The 19,133-nt window shown below is 30.0% G+C and overlaps 1 protein-coding gene and 2 long non-coding RNA genes across 4 annotated transcripts; 1 reads left to right on the plus strand and 2 right to left on the minus strand.

Annotated features, from left to right (window-relative positions):
- Positions 1-3,571: 3,571 nt before the first annotated feature.
- Positions 3,572-7,821, minus strand: LOC146908777 (Protein kinase superfamily protein). Its single transcript, XM_085722896.1, has 7 exons — positions 6,874-7,821; positions 5,488-5,592; positions 5,272-5,394; positions 5,009-5,179; positions 4,741-4,870; positions 4,255-4,464; positions 3,572-4,004 (listed from the first exon to the last, which is right to left on the minus strand). The coding sequence occupies exons 1-7, from the start codon at positions 7,455-7,457 to the stop codon at positions 3,852-3,854; spliced, it is 1,476 nt and encodes a 491-aa protein (XP_085579022.1). The 5' UTR covers positions 7,458-7,821; the 3' UTR covers positions 3,572-3,851.
- Positions 7,822-12,053: 4,232 nt separating this feature from the next.
- LOC146908778 (uncharacterized) lies at positions 12,054-13,769 on the plus strand. The gene is made up of 2 exons (XR_015017594.1): positions 12,054-12,544; positions 12,830-13,769. It is a non-coding gene; the product is annotated as an uncharacterized LOC146908778 (long non-coding RNA).
- On the minus strand, positions 12,516-14,752 carry LOC146908779 (uncharacterized). Of its 2 annotated transcripts, XR_015017596.1 has the most exons (3): positions 14,570-14,752; positions 14,410-14,488; positions 12,516-12,833 (listed from the first exon to the last, which is right to left on the minus strand). It is a non-coding gene; the product is annotated as an uncharacterized LOC146908779 (long non-coding RNA). The 2 variants fall into 2 exon arrangements; XR_015017595.1 differs by lacking the exon at positions 14,570-14,752 and having other exon boundaries at positions 14,410-14,550.
- Positions 14,753-19,133: the final 4,381 nt, after the last annotated feature.

Genomic DNA, 19,133 nt, shown 5'->3' on the forward strand with positions numbered 1-19,133 from the left:
GTGTTACATGTGGGGCTAGTAACCAAATTCTTAAGACACACGTCTAGGAAAATTTCTACCAAACTCATGATCAAATCAAAACCGTTTGAAGACACAATTCTATCATAAGTGCTTGAAGAAATTTTCATATTAGAGATACATGGTTAGAAGATTTAAAGACAAATGTCAAGGTAAATATGGTTTTGGGGAATACGTAATAATACTTATTGATTATTATTATTATATATATATATATATATATATATATATATATATATATATATATATATATATATAAAAACACTAACTATTGATGAATATCCTTAAGGGGAAAATTGAAAGGACAAAGAATGCAAGTTAGCTATAATATTAGGAGTTTACACTATAAAACTTTGAAAATTCACTCAACCAATTAGAAAAATATTGATAATTTCCTTAGGTAAAATATAGAAATTCAAAAAATAGAGACATTGGGTTAGGACTTAAGCTCGTGACGAGAAGCCAACTCAAAAGATTAGTCCATTAGGTGAAAGAGCCCCATGACTTAAGTACTGCGTTAAACACTTTTATATATTCAATGTGAAACTCCTAACATTGTTACATGCTTTATTTTGCAATATGCTAACAAGACATTATAAAAATCAAGTTGGTTTGAAGAACAATAACACATCATTATTTTGATGATAACAATACTCGTAAGAGAATAATTTATCTCCTAATGTGTGTTAAGTATGCATGTAAAAATCTAAAAAATAATGAAGATCATGATGATCTTGTGGTAATGTACTTTGATAAGTCAATTCAAGTATTGTCCTAAAGACTGTATGGAAGCTCACTCTGAGTCATTTATGTGATACCACAACATACTCTAGTAACTAAACACATTATGAGAAATCAGCAATGTTAAATCTCTTGAGAGGGAGTTTTGTCACCATTGTGATCATATTCATATCTTACTCAAAAGACTGATCTTTATAATTGCGTGTAGAAGATACTTGATTCACATCACAAAAGAAAACAATTCGAAAGTTATGTTGAAACACCTTAAGTGCAAGATATCAAGAGAAGAGAAAGAGTTTGAGAGTCATAGAATGGAACTAAGAACCAAAATCATTTCATTTGATAGTTCTTTTCAACTATTTGTAGGGAAATTTGTATCCTGTCTCTTTGAGAGTAACCTTTATTTTTTTAAATCTTTTTAAAACTTGTAACCGACCTAGTAGTAACATGAATCCTCAAACAACTTATTTGTACTAATCGAAAAGCTTTGAGAATACTAGAGTATAACAATATTGACAGAAGTATATTGCACTGGTTTTGGTATGTAGGAGTGAATAATACAAGAATATTATATTTTGCATTGTTTAAGAATCACTCACGCTTGCCTAGTGGATATTTGATAGGAAAAAGAATAGTTTTAAAAGATAGTTATTGTTTATCAAAATTATTCAATATGCAAAAGTAATAAATTGAGTATAATTGGGCAGAAGGTAATGCATTGTTGTTCAAGTAAATTGTAAAGATAATATTATTTAAACAACTAAAACTTGACAACGTATTTAACAGATGTATAAAATTATATCTCTCATAACTATATTTGATTTGAGGAGAGAGAAAAAATTACTAAAGAAACAAAATGATATGTATACGTTATTTCAACTAGGCTAAAATATGGTATTGGTCCCTGCAAAATAGGTCAGTTTTGGTTTTAGTCCCTGTAAAATTTTTTTTTATAGTTTTTGGTCCCTGCAAAAATATGCCAGTTTTTGTTTTAGTCCCTGCAAATTTTTTTTTTATAGTTTTTGGTCCCTGCAAAAAATTTTGCTTTTGGAAATAGTCCTTGACCCTAGTTATGTGATGATTTGTCACTTTTATAAATTAAAAAATAATTATTGTATCTGTTTTATTATTATTTTTTAATTAAAAAATAATTATTGTTATATAAATTATAAAAAATAATATTTTTTTATTAAGTAAGCACATATGCCACATATGCACAAAAGTGACAAATCATCACATAATTGGGGTCAGGGACTATTTCCAAAAAAAAAAAATTTGCAAGGACAAAAAACTATAAAAAAAAATTTTGCAGTGACTAAAACCAAAACTGGCCTATTTTTGCAGGGACCAAAAACTATAAAAAAAAATTTCAGGGACTAAAACCAAAACTGACCTATTTTTGCAAGGAACAAAAACTATAAAAAAAAATTTGCAGGGACTTAAACCAAAACTGGTCTATTTTGCAGGGACCAATACCATATTTTAGCCTTTCAACTAAATGATTCTTCAAATAACATTTCTCAACTGCTAATTTGTCATGACAAGTTAATCGGATGTTGAATATTGCAATGAAACAAGAGTGTGTGCAGCTAATATAGTTTTAGTGGACGAGTTGTAACATCATGGGAATAGAACATACACATTCCGTTTCGTATTTGATGCATATTGAAACCAGCACATAACAGAACCAGAAAAAGACATATAGAGCTGGCAATTATATTGTTGCTTTCTATCAAAATAGCTGGATAGTGGGTCTTTTGCTCAATGAGCATCTTAATTGGGGGTCAATGATATATATACTCAAATTGCTTGGGGCAAAAAATTATAGACTCAAATTGTTATATTGTATTCGGTTTTAGTTAGATATCTCTACACGTTTAAACTTTTTCTAGAGTTTTAATATTGTTGCATTTTGAGAGCTTAATTTGAACGAGGATGGTCGGGTAAGTTGAAAAAAGACGGGACTATCTCATTTAAACATTTTTGGATACTCAAATTACTATATGTTTCTTATTTGGATTAAATATTGTATTTTTTTCTTCTATAATATGGTATATGATCGCAAATTTTAGCTAGTTTTTGGGATGAAGTAACATTCAGTTCAAATTTTAATATGGTATATGATCACATATCCTTTAATATTGGACCACTCATAAATGTCTGGTTCTGGACAATTACACCACAAGAATGTTTGTTTTTATTTTTGACATCACATATCCTAACAAATTATCCTCCACTAAAAAAACAACATGATATTAACTGTAATTTTTTTTTTGAGAGAAGATATTAACTGTAATTTGTTTGTTGCTTTACTAGGCACATCTTGTGCTTGGTTAGGTTTTTAATTTAATTTTCTTTTAGCTTCTTTAATAAAAAAAAAATTACTTTTGATATGCCTTTTGAAGATAGATAAAAATACCACAATTTTGAATTTTCATATAAAATTAATTTAAATTCTAACCATTCATAACGTCAAAAAGACCAATTTGATTCTTATTCTTCAAAACACATGTGCAAACATCATAAACAGTCCAGCATTGTTGCAAAGCTAAAACCAAAGTGTGTGAGTTGAAAGGAACTGATTCTATTTTGTGAACACTTTGAAAAAGTGTCACTTTTCTTTTTATGTTTATCGACATAATTGTTAGGTATCAGAATGTAAGGAAGGAGAACACAAATTGAAAAAAAATGTAAAACACTAATTAAGGTTTCATATCCAGTTGATACAAAATGAATGATATAAAGTGTATTTATACACATTATTGAACAGCATCAAATAATAACTAACAAGTAAAATGAAACAAAAAGATTATTTTCATAACATTTTTTATTATACAAAATAACAAATCACAGTATACACATGAATATGAATCCCAAATTGGGGTTGATTACAAGAGGGGTAAAATTTGTGTAATGACAAAAACAAATAAACAGATACTGCTTTCATATTTTAAATTGATATAAAAATAAATGAAGGCAAACTACTAAACATAATTTTTTTTTTCAAAAAAATAAATGAAGGCAAACTACTAAACATAATTTTTTTTTCAAAAAAAAAAGCACATAATTCTATTTAATTTATCACACTATTTTCATCTCCTAGACTGATGATTATTATCTCTACCACTACCATGTTCACTTTGACCACTGATTCCTTCATCTGTTCTCTTATCCAAATTTGAGTCCTCATGCTCTGGTTGAAAATCATTAAGAGATCGCGAAGACTCTCCCCCAGTTTTGCGATCCTATAAACCAGATGGACAAAAAAGTTGTGAGTATCAAAATATTCGATTATATTAAAAATTTAATTGATATGCATTGTCAGTGTGGATACTTTATATGCCATCAACCAATAATATATTGCAACATCATTGAAAATGTTTGACTTTAACATGATTTGTGATGGTTGACGGTGTAGAAATATTTACACTAACAGTGAATCAAAATTAAACTTGTATCAGTGTGATTGCTTTTTAGTAAAGTCAAAGAACATACATTATGGAATAAGAGGTCGTCTGCCTCGAGCATGTGAATCACATGTCCCATTTTAGGCCTCTTTGTTGCATCAGGATCAACACACCGAAGAGCGATTAACAGAGCGCGTTTAAGAGCCTTTGAAGATGGCAACTCAGGTAGCTTAGGATCAACTACTTCCTCGGCTTTTCTATTACCAACCATAGTCTTCAACCACTCTATTAAATTGACCTGTAATCACACCAACACAAATAGTCAGCCCCAAAAAAAGAGAATACTAGATTGATAAGTGTGGTATGAACTGTCTCTAAACCTATATAGCACCACACTTCAAATTGAATGTGTCTGTTGGTGTCTGAGACCAACACGACACTAACTATGTGGTTATATTCAATAATTTACATATTCTCAAATTATCATTATCAGTGTTGAAGTGTTAGTGTCATGTTAGGTGTTTGTGCGTCAGTGCTTCATAGCTCTAAAATGTTGTTAGTGATAGTCTCTAACCTCTCCTTGAGGTCTACCGTAATCAACGGGACTTCTCCCAGTAATTAGCTCCATGATTAGTATCCCAAAGCTATAAACATCACTCTTCTCGGTCAGCATTCCAGTGCATGCATATTCTGGTGCAACATAACTACAGAAAGAACAGGACATACAAGAGAATCACTATCTTTTTACCGCTCGAAAACGTGACAAGTTGAGAGTAATATTGACTAATCATGCACATTACAAAAATACAGGAACTTAAAAATAATAGCTTGATCATACTAACCCAAATGTCCCCATCACTCGAGTTGTGACATAACTATTCTCGGAATTCAAAAGCTTGGCAAGCCCAAAATCAGAAACCTTGGAGTTCCATTGGCGATCAAGGAGGATGTTACTTGACTTCACATCTCGATGAACAACCTTTGGTTCAAGACCCTCATGTAGATAGGCCAATCTGAAAAGATACAAATAAAAAAAAGCACGGTGACCAAAACATTCCTGAATTGACATGAATTACAATGTGTACATAAATCACAAATATGATACCCTCTGGCTGTTCCCAATATAACGTTCATGCGTATTTCCCATGTCAAAGGGCTTACAGGTCCAACATCCCCATGCAACCACTGTTCAAGATTGCCATTGTCCACATATTCATACACAAGCATCCTGCAAAAACAATAATACCATGTTTCAAATCGTACATCTCTTCAAAACAAACAAATTGGTAGCCTGGATTATTAAGAAAATTATATGAAGTACCTGTAGGCCCCTTCAACACAATATCCAAGCAGCCTAACAAGATTTTTGTGTCGTACTCGACCAATTGCTTCTACCTCTACTTTGAATTCTTTCTCAGCTTGGCCCCTATGAAGAAGTTAAACATTAAGTACTTATTAGCAGGAAAAAGACAATACAAGACCGGGACCAAGGAACCTTCACTAACAGCAAGTTGAATTAATTTAAAAGTAAAAAATATTGAAAGGAAATCCAGCAATATACATGAGAATGCAAAATACCAAACAAGTGCTAACAAAAAGCTGAAAAGAAAATTGATTATTTTCATCACATGGCATGAGTGAGCCCCCACTTAAATGATAACTCTTAAGGATGCAAGATAAGGAATTAAGGATAACACAAAAAATAAAAAGTTAAAAGTGGAAACACTAGTGAAAGTAAAATGAAAATACTGGCCTACATAAAAAAGCTTATATTGCTGCCTACTCCATAAACTGCCCAGAATATATTTAGTTGGTTGCAAACGGGGAAATCATTGAGGACTTAAAGACAACAAGGAACAATTACATGCCTTAAATCATTTAAATTATAGAAGATGCAATTAACTATGAATTGAATAGAAACATCTTCACGCAAACATCCATTAATATTTCATCACGTTATGTGTTTTAAGCAAAAACTTCGTTAAGCTTTTCAGAAACAAACATAACAAATAAAAAATAATTTGTTTTATCATTCCCTGGAGCAATTATATGGTTGGTTGCCAACAGGAAAATTATTGAAGACTTAAAGACAACAAGGACCAATTATAAGTCCTAAATGATTCAAATAATAGAAGATGTGATTAATTATGAGTTTAATAATCATACTCTGATAGTGAAAACATATCTTACAGAAACATTTTCACACAAACATCCATTTAAATTTCATCTTTCGTCGCGTTATGTACATTGAGCAAAAACTTTAACCAAAGAGAACAAGTAAAAAATCATTTGTTTCATCCTCTCTGGATTCACAATATCAATAACCTCTATAAAGATAAATTTTTCAACATCTCTGAACTACATCAAGGAAAAGCAGCTAATGCAAGGTTGAAATTGCATATGTAAGATAACAATATGTCATTACTTATCAGTCTTCACACAGCATAAAATGATCACAGCTATGAACAAAACAAATAATAGTAAATGACACAGAAACATGTAATCAATAGTCAACTAAATTAGACACTTGAATTTTTCCATAGATTTCTCAACAACAGTCCAAATTCCAAGCATAAGCAAAACTCAAACTTTGAACACAAACTATACATAGGAAACAGGATAGAGTCAAATTAACTACTCAACACCAAATTCATGCAAAGTTAAAATTCAACTACAAAAAACAAAACATAATTTAAAAAACACATACTTGTTATTCAAGAGGTTTTTGACAGCAACTTTAGTACCATCAGTAAGAACACCATGATAAACAATTCCATAACCACCTTCACCAAGAACATTTTCAGGACACAAACCACCAGTAGCATCTTCAAGCTCTCTCAAAGTATACCATCTACCCCACCCAAGATGTGACACTTCAGGTCCAATCCCACCAACACTACCACTTCCAAAAGACGACGTTGTTTCACACCCACTTCCCACTGTTCCCTTACTCTCACCACTGGAAACCTTGTCAGATTTAACAACCACACGATGCTCTTGTCTTCCAATGTCCACGTGGATCTCCGGTACCGGAGTTGGTCGCCGGAGCATATGTGGACCTGGAACATGCACGATCTCTTGGATTTCTTTAGCTGGTGCAGCTCCGGTGATCTTGTAGTCTCCGGTACGGCGGTGACGGCGACGTGAAACTACACATAGAGAGATTAAGAAGAGGATGAAGACGATTGCGACGCCAATTAAGATTCCGATGACTACCCATAAACGGAGACCGAAGATCGATGTGTGTTTGGAGAGTTGTGTGTTGAGGAATGTTCCGTCGAAGATCGACATTGTTGCCGGGAAATGGGTGGCCGGAGATACTTGGTCAGGATGGTTTCGTCGGGAAATGAGGAAAAAAATGGATTTTGCGGTGAAGGAGGATCTAACAGTGAGATTTTAGAAACTGGGTCGCATTGATTTTGACGGAAAAGTTAGAAAAGAGTGAGGTTTTTTATTTTCCGGCGAAGTAGTGTAACTGTGATTTCGCCGGAAAATTCAAAAAAGTGTGAGGTTTTTTATATGGTTGAAATGCAAAGAAACAGTGGAAGAGAATAAATGGAAAACAATTGAAGAAAGTGTAGAGAGAGAGAGAGAGGTGTTAAAGACAGCAAAGAGAAGAGTGTTGAGTTGTGTTATGTCTGTAACCTTTCTGTTTCTGTTTTCTTTCTGATTCTGTCTTTAAATATAATAATGAACAATTAATATTTTTTATCTACTTTAACTGTAATTTGAAAATCATTTATTTGTACAATTTACTCTTTTTTAATGGATCTTTTGAGTTAATTTTACGACATTATATTTTTACAAAAGAGCATTTATTATAGGACTAAGGGAATATATTTTTTATGCAATGACACTAGTAATTCAAGGTTCAATAAGAGGTAATTAAAGATCTAACCAAAAGTTGTTAAATCCACGATCAAAGTAAGATTTTTTGGAATAATTTATAGTTTAATGGAGTTCATCAACTAATTGAATTTAATTGATTGGTATTTTTATTTAAAGAACTTTCTATAATAAAAGAATGAGGTTAATATATATTTTTAATTACTATAATTATTTTGATTGTGATTTTGTTAGTGTTGGCTCAACCAAAACGCCTTTCAAGTCTCATGTGAAATTTTGTCAAAAAAAAGTCTCATGTGAAATATTTCTAAAATAATCACTTGCATTACTTTAATTAATAACAAAATAAATTTAATTTAATCGATTTATGTTGTAAGAGCATCCACAATGATGGGTACTTCACCTATTGAACACCGGAATTAACAAGCACCTCCATTGTGGAGAGAAAATGCTTAGTACTTATAGAGATGAGTGGTTTTATAAGCCCCCTCTCTCTTTAATTTTTGTGGGTCATACAAAATAAATTGTACATAAAACAATAAACTTTGTTGAAATACAATGACATTGAGTTATTAATATGATCTATTTATTAACCTTTTTCTAAGGTGGTGGGTTGGAGAAATTTGGTGCTTATTAAATAATATCATTGAAAATTAAAAAGTAGATGATGTGTACATGCATGGCCCACTTAAGCACCCAAAATGGAGTGCTCTGTTGTAGATGATCTAACATTTTAAATTAACATTGTAAAATCATCTACAATGGACTTCCTCTATTTGGGTGCTTAAGTGAATTTCACATGTACACATCATTCATTTTATAAATTTTTAATGTTAATATGTAATAAGAACTCAATTCATCTAACCTAGCGCCACAACAAAATTTTCTAACAGGTTCCATTAATAACTCTATATTATTACATTTCTAAAACACTCATTTATTTCATTAGAAAATATTAAATGAAATTCAAAAAAAAAAATGAAGAGAAAGAAGGTCCTTATATAAGCACTCTTCTCTATAGGCACCAATAAATATCACTTCACAATAGGAGTGCCTATTTAGCTCGGTGCGAAATAGGTGAAGCACCCACCATTGTGGATGGTCTAACATCAAGTAACTTAATTGGTTTGAACTAAGGAATAAATAATTGAAGATTATGAGTTTAAATCTAGAGAAAGAAAAAAAATAATTTAACAACTAATTAATTTATATCATTAATGGGTGCGATTGATCGGTTAAACAGTAAGTACTCGACATAACACCACAAGACGAAACAACAGAATATCACATGACAAACATTTATGATATTGAATAATCTTTGGAATTTTAGATAAATTTTACGTTAGAAAAAAAGTTGTGTTGTGATTTAATGAGGATCAATAATTTCAATTTTTACCATGTCACTTACCTCTGGTTTGCCTGATCACTTATACAACTTTGCAAAGACCATACAATTAACGTTGTCATATCATGTCTTTCATTTTTTAGTAGATCAAATGACTTGAACTTATAACCTATAACTCATTTAATCTTTCACACAAATCAATTGAACTACCCACCATACCCTAATATTGTAACATTAAATTAATGTACTATGAATTAAAATCCATCCAAAGACAAATCATGATTATTAATATAACTTTAATAAAAAAATCCCTTTCCAATTTTTTTTTTAAAATAGTTTGTTTTTTCTTTTCTTTTTTGGTAGTGATTTCTTTTTTCTTTCTTTGACTCAACAGAAAAGAATAGTTTAGAAACTAAAATGTGAATTCAAGAACTAAAAACAAAAATATTAATTTTATAAACAATAAAAACATATTTAATACCAAAATGGGGTAGATAAGTTCTTATTCAATACCCAAGCCTTCAAAAGTACTCACAAACAACAAAACTTTATTTCCCTTCCCTAAAAAAAAAATAAACAGCTTTATTTTCCTATAAAAGAATAATATTTTGAGAACATTTATTAATACTTATTATAAAACAAAATATTGAAAGGATACAGCAATGATCACACACTTGTCAAAGAAAAAAAAGCATTAATCTCACAACAATGGATAAAGAGAATTATTTTTAATGAAACAAAAGGATGGGAAAATTCCAGCAAGACAAGATGTGAAAGTGAAAGAAAAGAAACAGACAGAAGAGAATGAGTAACGTTCGAATTTGAGTCAGTCAGAATTCAGAATTGTTGAATCCGGCAGCGTGCCATGCCAACGTTTGGAACCATCTCATGCTACATTATTGATTTCGTTGAAAATGTCTTTTATTTTATTTTTTTGGATATGAAAAATTTCATTATTTATTTAGCAGTATTTGTTTGATGAGGCGCGGGGGTTATAACTTGTGGCTTTTGGCACACATTTTTGTCAATTCATTTTTTTTTTGTCAATTTTATTGTATGAGATATTGATTTCATAGATAATAAATATAATTTAGTTTATTTTACTATAAATCATCAATTTGATCTTTAAACTATCCTTCCAGTCTTTTTTATATGAGATGGATTAACAAAAAGTTATTGTATTTAATCTTATATTATATATAAGCTAAATAGATCAACTTTTGTTGACGGTATTGAAGTGTCAAAAGAATGAGGTCCATTCCTTGACACTTCAATACCTTCATTTAAACATGCATAACAAGAATTTAATCTTTTGAAAGGAACAATGGGAATGCCGGTCGAATATTGGAGTCCCGCTGTTTGGCAAGTTTGAATTACCCCATCCAAAGGAAGACAATTGTTGTAGCTGGAAGGTGCATTCATTCGGTATCTAATGACGATCTTCTGGCGAAATCAGACTGTTGATAATATCTTCAGTTGATCTCAGCAACGTTACTCGCATATCGATCCACTGGAACATGATGTGCTCCCAAAACATGCTCTTCACGTTTTCGTCGTTCTTTAATTCCACCCAAGTGAATGATACTCTCCCCTCGTCGAGCGTTGGACGTTTATACCGAACTAATTCCACCCTTCTTGTGTCTCTGGGGTTGACTCCTTGGTTGAATTCATTCCGTTGATCCTTGAGACCTCTTAACGTTACACCAAGGCACCGAACCTTCAACCTCTGAGGTTCTCCGCCATTGAATTCTGCATGAACGTCGATCCACCCGGCCATTGTTTCAAATCTACACAATTAGAAATTAAAAATAATCAATGAAAAACTCATTCAAACACTTGTAGTAAAAATTTGACATAAACCCTAAAAATCCTAAACAAACCCTAAAAAATTTATAAAATTCGAAAAAAAATTATAAATTTAAGCAATATAACTTCATTATAACAGGGGTTCATAATATATGTTAATAGCATTTCAGATAATATAACTATATTAAAAACAAATATTCAAAGTAATATGATATGAAAAAAAATATAAAGAAAAAAAAATGTCGAATCAGTATTTTTTTTGTTGACAAAATGTCGAATCAGTATCTGTGAATTAAAAGTGTTTGACATACAAATACTCATCCGGTAAAACTTAACTTTTTGGTGAAGTAAAATTAATTAATTACTACATAAGCACTAATCGAAATCTCTTTTGTTTCTATGCATGCCTATGATACATATGAGTGATACAAAGATACTTAGAATATAAACTTCCTCCCATTATGTTCCTTATTATTACTGGAAAACGTGGCAAAATGACTGAATGGGAAATGGATAATCTGAGAAGTGAGAACCAATACATGTTGTGACTTCGCCAAGAAGAATGACACTTTTTGGCTTTCTTTTCGGCTAAGAATGAATGATAGGGTAAAGGAAAATAAAAAGAATAGTACTATATACTCCCTCCGTTTCAAAATGAGTGTCGTTTTAGCCAAAAAAAATTGTTTCAAAATGAATGTCACTTTCAGTTTCCAATGCAATAATAACTTTTTCTTTTCAATTGTACCCTCCAATTAATACTCAGCACACTACTTCCAAAGTATTACTTTTAAAACTAACCAATAGTTAATAAGGATAATTTGGTAAAATAACCATTCTCTTTCTTTTAATCATTGCATTTCGGTAATTCATGATAGGGTAAACACTTACTATCTCTCTTAATATAAGAAGAGAAGATGTTGTGGAAAATATATTATTACCCTAAGCTGGTTGCTTGCCAAATCACACAATTGAGGGTAAAAGTTGTCTAAAAAATACTTTATTGAACTAAATGACCAAAATTAACTATGATGATGTCATGTAACTACTAAAAGCATTTGGTTTAGTTTATTTGCTCTACAAAAACAATCTTTCACTTACATTGCAACTAGATAAATTACTTTTGCGTCGGCATTTATATCATTTACCAATGCTGCAAGTTGTACTCTTGGGGGGCAAAAATTCAAATTTCAAAATTCAAATACTCTTTTATATATCATCTAATACTCCTTCACTATTATATCATTCTCCCTTTTTCTTCTTTCACTGTTTTTATGTATACTATTTTTTCTTCTCAATTTTTTCTAACCATTTTTTCATCTCTATTTTGCAGAAAAATCTTGAACACATGAAGATAAATGAAACTTCTTTTATCATCACAAAGGTATGAAGATGATAATAAACTCACTTTTTGGTTGTGCATTGTCTTTAATTTTTTTCCCTCTTCATATCAAATCTCTATAACATGTTAAATGAAGCTTCTTTTTTTGTAAGATTCTCCATGAATGCATAAGAAACAATATACATATAAGAGGAAATAAAACAATGAATAAGTGGGAGAAGTGAGTGGACACATTTTATAGCTTTTGCATCTTCTCATCTTCTTATCTTAGATATCTCTACTTCATATATGTTACAAGAATGTTGAATGATCTTCTTGTGTCTCCAGCAAACTATAAAACAAGAAGAAAAGCACATACAAGTTAAAAGAAAAGCAGAAGTAAATGATGAGAAAACATGGGTAAGTGAACGATCCTTTCTTTTTTTTTCTTCCATTTCTATTGGATTTTAGTAATACTTGCTGTTTTGAAAAAAATATATATAACTAATTAGTCAAAATAAGAGTTCAAGAAATAAAATAAAATCTACATAAAATACATGTTTGGACACATTTCTACTTTCATTCATAGACATGCTTTCTTGTGTTACAAAATCAAATGCTCATATATCTATCCTTCAAATGCTGTCATAGTCATCTTTAACTTCATTTGTTTTAACAGTGGAATTTTTTTTTTTTCTTAGTAGGAATGTTAAACAATGTTCTATCTCTCCAAGAAACATCAAAGGGGGTAAATAAATGATGAAAAACAGCTAGAAGAGTACTAATATTTCTATGTGGTCATAAATGTATTTTTCAATTTTATGAGTTAAAAAAGTGATGAATTTTAAAGGTAACTCCTTCTGAAAATCTGATTTGAAAAGAAAGAGGAGAATGAAATGGTGGATAATATTCAAAAAAAATAAATATATATAACTCGCCGGAGGTGAAATGGGTGTGACTGAAAGGTGGTTGGTGTAATTGGTGGTACACAGTGGAGATGAAAAAGCAAAGGAGGTTAAGTTTTTTTTTTTTTTGGTGCATAGAGATGAAAAATTATGTTTACTTGGTTAGGTTAAAAAAATAACTATTCATTATTAATAAATAACAATAAATAAAGAGTTGATGTGTATTTTTTTAAGAAAAAGTTGATGGGTCATTGATTTGTGGTTATGACATATCACGTGTGAACAGTTGAGGAATTGATGTGTGATAAAAAAAATTATCATAATCAAAATATCATAATAATAATAGAAAAAACAGTGGTGATAGGTGTCACTATTTTTTTGTATAATGTTGTGGTAGAAAAATATTTGAAATTTTTTGTTGCAGATAGATGAACTAGGAGATAAATCCATGTCAATAGTGCCTTGAGGATAATTGAACTCTTTCTGTTTTCTTTTCTTCAAAACACAAGATAAATGGTCTTTTTATGCTAACCTATTTCTAGAGATTCAACAAATGTTACTATATAAAAAAACACTATTTAAGCACTATTTTTAGTTATTATATATTAAAAATAAATGTCCTGCTCACATATTTTTTCTACAGAACAGATATGGAAATAAAAATATTATGTATTCATTACTTTATTTATGTTATGTAAAGGAACAAATGATACATCCAATTTTTATTCATTGTAAAAACAAAATTACACGAGTTTTTGGATCTAGAAAATCATGTTTTTTAAAATCATGTCATACAACTTCTATTACAAAAATCAATTAAGAGAAATGCAAACAGTAAAAAAGCAAATCCATATGGCTTAGATTTTTTTTTTTTGCTTAATTTATCAACAAAGTTAATTCATGAGAATGTATCAACACAAACCGAAAGAAAATGCCTCAAAAATCTCTAAAATTGTAGATGAAACTTAAAATTGTAGATGAAACTAAATTAATTCCCAAATCCAAACCAGATTTGATACTTACATTTTAATGTCTATCTCTTATGTTGTTGCATGCATAAAGTTGAGAAGAAATAGCACCATGTTGTTACTGTGCAAACATTCTGATACGGTGGTGAAAATTTCAGTACGGTGGTCATCAGAAAAAAAATGGTCAAAGTTTACAAACAAATAAAAAAAATTACTTGATTTTCAAGATTCCTCCTTTTGTAATTATGATTTGATAGAAGGATAGAGGATGAAGGGAGCATCAAAAATATGCATTTCGTTTGGAAAAAGGAGGCTGGACGGAGGGGTTGGTGGCCAGAAAGAGAGTGGCAGCGGCTAGGGTTTCTATTAGGGGCGGAGAAGACAGAGAGAGGACGGGAAGCTGAAATGAATACTGGTTTATGATTTTCTTGGTATTTATATTTGGGTTGTTGGTTTTTATTGGGCCGAAATTTAAACAAGCCCATGCCTGTTATTTATTTTTTCTTATTAAAAATTATTGCATCTCAAGATTTTCTTTTTTGCCAAAAGTTCCCTTCAATTTTTATGGTATACGGGAGATTAATTATTTTTTTCTCCAAGGAACTCAATTAATTATTTAAATATATGTATTAGGAAAAGTTGTAATTGATATTAATTTTAAAATAAATTTTATACATAGAATAGATTGTCACCGCTAACAATTTAAAATAATTATTATATATGGGATAAGTAGTCATTAATACAAATTTAGTAATAATTATTATGCACAGGACAAGTTGTTTATTAAAAATTATTATACACGGGACAAATCATCGCTGATACAAATTTTAAAATAATTATCATACACGAGACAAGTCGTCCCTTAAACAAATTTTAAAATAATTATAATTCAAAATAAACAAGTAAATAATTAATATACACGGAAAAATTGTCAATAACTAATTCATCACTCCTAAATGCACGGAATAAATGGATATTATATAAAATTTTGTAAACAACTAAAATGCATGAGAGAAACGGTCAGGAAAATTCCAAAAGTAACTCAAATGCATGGTATGAGTTGTCACCGGCTAAACTAACTTTGATACACGAGACAAATTGTCATTTATAAAAAATTGATCTAGCAAAAATGTTTATACTATTTAGAATATCACATCACTTTAATTCTACAATTATATTGAACTCTCATCAACTAAAATTAAAGAGATAAGTGAGCATTGTCTAAAATTTCGTAAATATATAAAATGCATGGGAGAAGTGGGCAATGACTAAAAATTCAGAATTAACACAAATGTACAAGATAAATTGACACCGACTAAATTAACTTTGATATCTGAACAAGTTGTAATTTATAAAAAATTATTCCTGATAAAACGTTTATACTATCTAGAATATCACCTCGCTTCAATTCTACAATAATATTGAATTGTCATCTTCTAAAATGCACGAGATAAGTGAGATTGTCTAAAATATCGTAAATAAAAAAATGCACGGGAGAAGCGGGCATTGACATAAGTAACTCAAATGTACAGGATAAGTTGTCACTGACAAAAATAACTTTGGTACACGGGAGAAGTTGATATTTATAAAAAATTGTTCTTGCGAAAACGTTTTACTATTTAGAATATCACATCACTTTAATTCTACAATTATATTGAACTCTCATCAACTAATATGCACGGGACAAATGGACATTGTCTAAAATTTCGTAAATATATAAAATGCATAGGAGAAGTGGGCATTGACTAAAATTTTAGAATTAACTCAAATGTACAAGATAAGTTGACACTGACTAAATTAACTTTGATTCACATGACAAGTTGTCATTTATTAAAATCAATTCTTGATAAAACGTTTATACTATTTAGAATATCACATCATTTTAACTCTATAATTATATCGAATCCTCATCAACTAAAATGCACGGGATAAATGGACATTGTCTATAATATCGTGAATAAATAAAATGCATGAGAGAAGCGAGCATTGATTCAAATATCAGAAGTAACTCAAATGCACGTGATAAGTTATCTCTGACTAAATTAAGTTTGATACATGGGACAAGTTGTCATTTATAAAAAATTGTTCCTGATAAAACGTGTATACTATTTAGAATATTACATCAATTTAATTCTAAAATTATATTGAACTCTCCTGATAAAATGCACATGATAAATGGATGTTGTCTAAAATATTGTAAATAAATAAAATGCATGGGAGAAGCGAGCATTGAGTAAAATTTCAGATCCAGAAATTGTAGATCTAAATGCACGGGATGAGTTGTTATTTGACTAAACTAACTATGATACACGAGAGAAGTTGTTATGGTGGAAATACTTTGAACAAACCAAACTGGTTAAGTATTCTTGACTTCTACATTTTCAACTTTTCGTTTATAACTTTTGTTATACCTATGATAATTATTTATAATATATTATAGAAATTAATGATTTTTTACAAATAACAAACGTTTACTGTACCCGTGCGTCAGCACGGGTTTGTTACTAGTTCTATCACTGAAAAATATAAAGTAGGTAAGAACCTTTAGAATCTTAATAAACCACTAAAATATACTAAAATAAAATAAAGCACTTAGCATATATAGGACCACCATGAAAAGCCATTTTCTTTGTTGTCTAGTGTCAAGACAGTTGGCTTTTCTTAGGCTATATGGATTGAGTATTGTTTACTCTATCTGATGACTTTCTAATTATTCCTAAGTTAGTTATGAATTACTAATTCTTTGGATAAAGCAGGATATAAGGAACCGTTAATTTTTAATTAATGCAACATTGCATATTCATATAGCAAAAATTGACTTAAGTGCACATCACCAATGCCTCATTAGCCATTTGGTTGGAGAAAAATAATACAAGTAGCAAAAGAAGACAAAGATGGAAGAAGTAGGGAACAAATAAATGAGGTAGGGTAGGGTAGGTCTTTGTTTGGGTTGAATTTGTGACAGATTTAACTGTGATGCCATTGTTTCATATAGCTGTTGATGCAAGAACACCTTGAAGAGGAAATCATCTAAGGGTTAGGTTTTAAAAATAGAAATGTTTTTGTTGTTTTATGATTTTATTTATAGTTAATACTACTTTTTTTTATTAAGGAATAATAGTATCTGATATTTTTAGAGGTCCAGAGATCACCACACTAAAATACTTTGTCAAAAGATAACACCTATATATACATATAGGTCCTGAAACTTTGAATATAAAAGTAAGAAAATGATTCCAAACTAGCCATTGAGCATTATCTTATCCTTCTTGCATTTTTTTTTTCAAAGTCACTAATAATATATCAATAATATATACTCTCATAAGCATAAAAATCACATTCCATAAAAGTTAAAGCAATTATACTATCATTTTATAATGTACCTTGTAAGTTGTAACATAATTTTTAGTAAGATCACTATGTAGGGACCTAACTACAAATTATTAAAGTCTTCAAAGACTTAAGAATAAATTATTTAAAAGTTTACAAGGAATATAATTACAAATTGTTTAAAAGTTCATGAACCTAGCTGAAAAAAAAAATAGTCCAAAGAATTAATCACAAATTACAGTATTGAGAACTTCGGGGACAAAATTGCAATTTTTTAGTTCAAAATCCAATTTAAAAATTTTAAATGCTTTGATAACTTTTAAAGTAATTAAATTTTTGATAAAGTTTAATTTTGATTCATATTTTTTTTGGTTACCACCTTTTTTTTATTCATATGTTACAACCTACTCCAAAAGAAATTCAACAAGCCAAATAAATGTATTTAATTCAGTCCCCGTGAGCTTAGCTCAGTTGGCAGGGACATGCATTGTTATATGCAGGGGCCGGGGTTCGAACCCCGGACACCCCACTTATTCACCTTGAAAAAGGTGAATTCTAGCCACTAGGCTACCTGACCAAAAAAAAAATGTATTTAATTCAAAATTTAGAAGAAAAAAAACATTTGACTTTAAGAATCACTTTTACCAAAAAAAAAAATGTATTTAATTCAAAATTTAGAAGAAAAAAAACATTTGACTTTAAGAATCACTTTTGCTTAGATTTTGTTATATGTTACAACCTACTCCAAAAGAAATTTAACAAGCCAAATAAATGTATTTAATTCAAAATTTAGAAAGAAAAAAAAACATTTGACTTGAATCTGTTTTGCTTAGATTTTGTTATGAGGAAATTTCTAATAACACAAATCTTTAAATAAAGGGAGTTTGATAACTCTACTTAATTTGAGCTAAGGGTTAAAAGTGCTGAGGAGTTTTAAAGGACCAAAACGTAAACATTGATAAAAAGGAAAATACTAAAATAACTAATATATTAACAGTTGTAAAAATAACACAATCACCCAGTATAAATTAACTATTAGAGAATTATAGGCATTTTGTTTTTATTCCTTTATTGGAATAAGTAATCAAAATTTCTCATTAATGGATGAACCAAATGGAGAAATATACAATGAAGAACAATATAGGAGTAATATAATTTTGTCCAACCAACTTGCAAGTATATTTTTCCAATGTCAAGATATTGGAAAAGTTTCATTTATCAAATTACTCCACAAAGCATCAAATCTCATGCTACTAAGCAAGACAAGTGGAAAGGCAATTAAAATCAGAGAGAGAAATATCTAGCTCTTGACAAGTTATGAATTGTCATACACTTAACATGCAAATGATGAATTATAAGTCAAGTATCCTTGATGAATTATGTTCAAGCATTAAAAAAATAATGGAAATCATTCATGTGAATGGTGCATGCAATCAAAGGATGTTGAAG

The sequence above is a fragment of the Medicago sativa genome, chromosome 7 (genome assembly GCF_051527215.1).
Source record: "Medicago sativa cultivar Bolivia chromosome 7, Bolivia_mono, whole genome shotgun sequence".
Taxonomy (NCBI): Eukaryota; Viridiplantae; Streptophyta; class Magnoliopsida; order Fabales; family Fabaceae; genus Medicago; species Medicago sativa.

What these genes read in the sequence shown, in the direction of transcription:
- LOC146908777 (XM_085722896.1), bottom strand. Translation starts at nt 7,457, where the DNA reads ATGTCGATCTTCGACGGAACATTCCTCAACACACAACTCTCCAAACAC. An exon ending in CGAGTGATGGGGACATTTGG is followed by an intron (nt 4,871 to 5,008) that starts GTTAGTATGATC and finishes TTCTTTCTGTAG; the next exon opens with TTATGTTGCACCAGAATATG. An exon ending in ACGGTAGACCTCAAGGAGAG is followed by an intron (nt 4,465 to 4,740) that starts GTTAGAGACTAT and finishes GTGTGATTACAG; the next exon opens with GTCAATTTAATAGAGTGGTT.